The 6213-nt window shown below is 36.0% G+C and overlaps 1 protein-coding gene across 2 annotated transcripts in view; it reads right to left on the bottom strand.

Annotated features, from left to right (window-relative positions):
• Positions 1 to 5519: 5519 nt before the first annotated feature.
• The window catches only part of LOC143873747 (glucan endo-1,3-beta-glucosidase 2-like), a 37546-nt gene continuing 36852 nt past the window's right edge, over positions 5520 to 6213 (bottom strand). For both annotated transcript variants that reach the window (XM_077376837.1, XM_077376845.1), the window contains one exon: positions 5520 to 6004. In XM_077376837.1, coding sequence (XP_077232952.1) covers positions 5857 to 6004 — 148 coding nt within the window. In that variant the 3' untranslated portion in view covers positions 5520 to 5856. The remainder of the gene's footprint in view (positions 6005 to 6213) is intronic.

Here is a 6213-nt window from a genome sequence, read left to right as displayed (position 1 = left end):
CTGCCATTATCACATATATACGTTGTTTCCCTGTGTAAAGCACGTTGAACGTTGCTGGATATTCCGTTTGTATATTGGGTTTTGCTAACTAGTGCCCAAGGTGCATAGGGAATGATATTTTACACTTCCTTTACAGGAAATGAGTATTTTTACTAAACAGTGTCTAAAATGATTGTAAAATATCATTCCCAATGCACCTTAACGGGCTCGTTAGCAAAACCATATGAAAAATGGTAGTGCCATAATCAGCAACGATTAAGCAACAATGGCATTTTCGTAGTTTAGGCTAAAACCGGGAACATTCTGTTGCGCACTTTGTGCTGCCTCGAGACAGTGTGAAACCCTAATTTTGGGCTATAAATAACCCTCCCACCATTTGCCTCAAGAATAGAAGCTGAAACCGCCTTTATCTTAGGTTTGACATCTCTCTCTCTCTCTCTCTCTCTCACCTGTTTTTTCACCAACATTTTTCTCTTTCTCTTGCCTCTTTTTTGTGTGATTTGTTTGGTATCTAGATCTGAGGCTTTTCACTAGTAAAAAGAAAAGTGATCTGTTTAGATCTGAACTATCTTTCAATTGATATACGTATATTATCATCCAAGAAAAGATCTCCTTTCATTCTTGTATATTCTTACCTTTTTAATGTGAATTGTTTGGATCTGAACTATCTTTCAATTGATAGACCGTAAAAAGGTGGGGTTGGCACCAATTGAGGAGAAGATGAGAGAGCACCATATGTCCTTGGATAGGATAGAATGGAAGAAAATGATGCATGTAGACGAACCCAACTAATGTCAGGATTAGATTTAGTCTGAGCCGCGTAGATCCTTTCACCTTCTTCATGTAAGGATTCATTAGCTGACACCGACAAAGGCTTAGTTGAGTTGAGTTGAGTTGAGAGTTTTGATTCCTGGATTTCTCTTCCCGGTTGTCCAAGATCTCTTTGATTCCTGACTTTCTCTTCTTTCCTCTAAGAGCTGTAAATTTGTTTACCCAGCATAACATTTTTATAAACCATAAATTTAAAAAAGGAACTTCTCTTTGTTTCCCTTTTCAGCTTGAGGCAATCTTGTGTCGATCACAATTAACGCATTAGGGTTTGATTGTAGATCTCTTGATGCATGCCGTTGTTTAGTCTAATGATCTAGCATTTTAATCTGCTTAAGCAACAAGTTATTAGCCTTTAATTTGTTTCTGGGGGTTTAATTGGAAATTTATTAATTTCTTCATACTACAAGATAACAGATCTCACAACAGCTATCTTCATGCTAGAAGCCGAAAATCACTATCTTCTTATTGCAGGGAAAAAAGGCATCAAGGGGAGAATGAAGAGGTCCAAGCAGAAGTATCTGAGGTGTACGGAAAGGGTGAAGAGCTCTTTGAAGTTGGTGGAGATGGGTGGCTAGGAAAAATTCTCTTTTGAATATATTTATAGAGAAACAATTAATTAAGTATAAAATAATATTGCACCTACGGATCAGACTCTTTTTGAAATCAAATTAATCTAAGACATGTTTTACAAAGAAAAAGATTATTCTACCCTTCTATTTGTAGACTTACATAAGACATTCCCTCATATATCTCGCATTTTGTTATGTAACATCTCTCTCTCACACACACACACACACTTTCCTTCTTTCTTCTCTGTTATATGCTCTATTTTCTTTTTCAAAAAATAACTTAATTTATAAACGACAAAAATATTCTCATGTAATTCAATTTCACATCATAGTGGGGTATTTTGCCCCAACTATTTTGGGACAAAGGCTTAGTTGAGTTGAGTGGGGTATTTTGCTCAAATTATAATCAATTTATTGTATTATAATTATAATCATTTAAAAAAAAAAAAAAGAGGTTGAGAGAGAGAGAGAGAGTGTGTGTGTGTCTTTTCCATTGCATTCATAATTGTAGAATTTTCAAAACGAGTCTCATCAGTAGTTTTAGAATTATTTTATATTTAATTGGTAGATATTTTCCTATGTCACCTGGTCCATTGATTTCACGGGGTTCCTCCCTTTCCCATATTCCTTTAGCAGGGAAGAAGACAGGGAGTTAAGCCGAGTTTCTCTTCCGAAACATTAATATGGTTAGTTGGGTTTCCTCTATTTTAAGCTTGCTTGTTCTATTAATATTCTTTTATTTTCATTTTTATATCAGTTGCCTATTTTGACGAGGAAATGGAAAGTTGAGGACAAAACTCTAGCCATGTATCAACCTAATAGAGGTGATTCTGTATATGGATGAAACAATTGCTATTCTTTCTTTCTACGCCATAACATCCATTTCATTCATAGAAAGGCCAAGTTTTGTATGAACTCTGCATTGGGTGTTACATGGTTTGATTATTTATTCATTTCTACCTTTCAAAAAAAATTATTTCTTCCTTCCTGTCGATGTCAATGAATACTTCTCTTGTTTCTTATTGCTTTGAGCCAACTTAGACGTATGTTTAAATTGGATATTGCAGAAATTGTTTATACATGTGTTTTGTGTTGCTGCATTTTGTAGCATTCTACTTTATTGAAGAGTTGCATTTCAAAACTTTGAAAATAGAATTTAGGCAGAAAAATAGAAAATGTCTGAAAATCTTTTTTTGTGGATATGAACTAAATGTGTGAGATTGTACGTGCACTATTGTTTCCCTCGAAATCAGCTCTTCCTGAATTCAAATACCTCCCAAATTTTTTTATTTTTTTGGCCTGCTGATATTGGCACTACCATGTTTCAATATTTGCACAAACACAACTAGGGGTGTCAACAGATCCGCTTCAGATCGGACCCACCTATGTCTTTGTCACGATCCATTTAAATCCCTTATTGGTCGGATTGGATTTCGAGTGTTCTTCGGATCCTACTACTTGTGTCCCGGTCACAATCCATTTCAAATCGGACCGTCCATTTCAAATCCACCTATGTCGTAGTCATGATCCACCTTCTGCTTTCTTTTTTAATTGGCTTATGAGAGCTTTTTGGGAAATGTATTAACCTCAGTGTTTAAAAATGCGGATGTGGCGCGGAACGCGGAGAAGAAAAATCCTTATCAACTCGGCACGGACACCGCCAAGAACACAGTTGACACGGTCCATGCGGTCATAACTCGGGAGAGTCAAAGGAGTTTTTACTCTTCAGGGCAAAACGCGGAACGAGGAAGTGTGCGACGTTGTAAGCGGCCAAGAAAAATCCTTGTCGACTCGGGCGAGTTCCTTGTCATGTCAAGGAGTTTTTAAACACTGATTAACCTTAGATAGTTGTTTTAACAATAAAAGACCATATGTGTTGGTGCAGTAATCAAACATGGTAATGCTAGTATTAATAGCCTGTTTTCTTTCCTTTTTTGGAATTTATTTCTATGTAGCCGTGTGAGCAATCAATGTGTATTTTTGGACACATCAAAAAATGCAGAAATACTAGACCTTATGGTTTTATTGAAGCCAAAGATAGAGCACAAAAGGAGATCAGCAAATGAGATCAGCCTTGGCTAAGGAAGGGTCCTGCAGGAATCTACACTAATAGTATCATTGTCTAATCCCTCAACTTAAAAGTACGTTGTTAATTGGTCTTCGGATTGTTTTTAAGAAATGTAAGCTGTGGGACATCTTGTCCATGGCTAAATCTACTGAAATTAATGAAATGTCAATTTTCAAAAATAAAAAATAAAAAAAAAAAAAAAATATATATATATATATATATATATATATAATCTCACTGAACATGGATTGTCAAACACTAAAGGGCACATTTGGCTGCGAGCGAGGAATTTGTTTTCATGACAAATCGGTGACTGTAAGGGAAGATGACGGTGAAGTTGCTAAAAATTTTCATGACAAATCGGTAGACTGTAAAGAGGAGATGAGGGTGAAGTTACTAAAAACAAGGAAAGGAAATCCAGGAATGGGTGTCGTGACAAGATGGGGCTAAAAATCCGGAAATGAAAGTCTACTGGGCAACCTTTTCCCCAGTTTTAGCTGCATCTCGTCCACATTTTTTTATTTCCTTTCCTGATTTTTAGCAACTTCACCCTCATCTCTACTCGTACACTACCAATTCCATAGGATTGCTTCTTAGTAATCGTCAATTACAAACAATGCCTATATTTAATGGAAACTTTGGAACAGTAAAATTTACGACCTACGAGCAACAAGTCACAATTAACAACAAAATTGCATAGGATTGCATCTTAGTAATAGTCAATTAAAAACAATGCCTGTATTTATTGGAAACTTTGGTGCAGTAAAATTTAAGACCTACTAATTCCTATAAAATGTACTTGGCTTTACTCTCATGAGATTATATTTCTCTCTATAAATATAAACGTTCCAGCCTTTGAACCCTTAGGTACTGCATTCTTAGTTGCAGTGAAGAGGGAACCCCGAAAATGAAGTTTGTTTAAAAGGTCCCCACTATGCCTATTTCTCCTAATTCCAAATTTATTGCCACTGAAGAATGTGGTATGATGGAATTTTCGGAAGTGCTCATTATCCAGTTTTCATCAAAGAATTCGGAAAAGGGTTTTCTAGACTTGCCCTTGATCTTCCAGAAAATCTCCTCTAATCTAAAAGTTTGTTAGGATGGTTTGCTAGTAATATTCATTGCAAGGCCACTGATATGGGCACAAACCTGTTTTGATAATTGCTGAAAAAATCACCTTACAATTTTTTTAACTAGAGGGTGAGTTTCTCCTGATTATCAAACATGTGTGCACTGATGTTAGTCCAAAACCAATTATTGGATTCAAAATTACATTTAAATTTGAGTCCGATGATGGGTTTAGAGATGACAATTGGTTGTCCTAATATGAAACAAACAGGCCATTTGGCTTGGGAGAGTATAAACACTGATCTCAAACATAATCACTTAGTAAAAACTGATTATGCCTTAATGGTACTTCAACAGCGATTATATATTCAATTAGGCCCCAGTTGAAATTAGTAAAATTTGGCCCATCTAAGCCCACCTTAAATGTGCCCTGCTGCTTCACTCAACTGATTATGCCTTAATCGTGCTTTTACAGCCAACTTAACTGATTATGCCTTTATGCCTTAATGGTGCTTTAACAGCCAAATGTTACATGCCATTTTACTTGTACCGTAAATCCATAGAGGAACCCACCATTAAGGAAGCTAACTGTTTTGACTGACAAATTAGAATTTAGACTACTCATTTTGGCACTACTTTGTTTTAATAATTGCACAAACCTAACTTGTCTTTTCTGTTTTAATCGGTTTCTGAGAGCTTTTAGGGAACTGTAATAGCCTTTGACACCTGTTTAAATAATAAAAGATGATGAGTTAGTGCAATTACAGAAACAAGGTATTGACAATTATTAGTAGCATAAATTCTAATTTCATCTAGGCGCACTGTAAATTAGTACACATTTTAATGAATCCGAACAAGTGAGGATATTGGTTTATTGAAGGTGGTGATAGGGACTAGTCCTGTTCAACATCAATGGGTTAAATCCAGCAACTTTTGAATCTCAGATATTTTTTATGCTCATCTATATAATAAGTGCCAGAGACTTGGAAGTAAAGTTTGGATCATAAACAGATAATATCATAAATCTAATTCAAAGAATACAAGATCGTGGGAAGCATAATTCAGTCCACGGTGAAAAAAAAAAAACAATCACTGGGATTTTGTTTGTACAAAATTATATCAACCTGTCCATTTTCAGGTCTCAATCCCTCCAAGATGAGAGAAAGGAAAACCTCCAAAACATCATTAAATCTTAAATAACCTTAACCTTCCCATCTCTTGGACAAATCAAAATTGGGTGCAAAAAGCTTTTTCCTCCGAAGGAAACATACACCTCACCCCCCTAAGAAGAATTCTAATTCAACTTACGTAGTAGCAGTGTTACAAGAAAATAGCGCTCAAGAGTAGGAATCCTACGATTAGAGGACCTGTAACAATATCATAGGAATGATGAGGAGAACCAGAGGTTGTGACGTTGCTCGAAGGAGCCAGCGATGTACCATTCACAATGGTGCCGTTCTTGCCATTGCTGTGCACACAAAAACAGGGACATATTCAAGATGTTAATATACTTTCTATCACAAATATATATATATATATATATATATGAGAAAACTGTTGGCGAGCTTAAGCGCACCAAACCTATGGTGCGCTTAAGCTCCCCAATCACATGGGGGCCCACTTTGTTAGGTGATCCAAAGCATTCATTTTAAAGGCCTTATGATAGATAGGGGGTGT

The sequence above is a fragment of the Tasmannia lanceolata genome, unplaced genomic scaffold (genome assembly GCF_043159265.1).
Source record: "Tasmannia lanceolata isolate RefF3 unplaced genomic scaffold, GAP_Taslan_0.1 ptg000002l, whole genome shotgun sequence".
NCBI classification, from domain to species: domain Eukaryota; kingdom Viridiplantae; phylum Streptophyta; class Magnoliopsida; order Canellales; family Winteraceae; genus Tasmannia; species Tasmannia lanceolata.
Note: the sequence above shows the minus strand (reverse complement) of the source record. Positions and strands in the feature narration are given on the sequence as shown.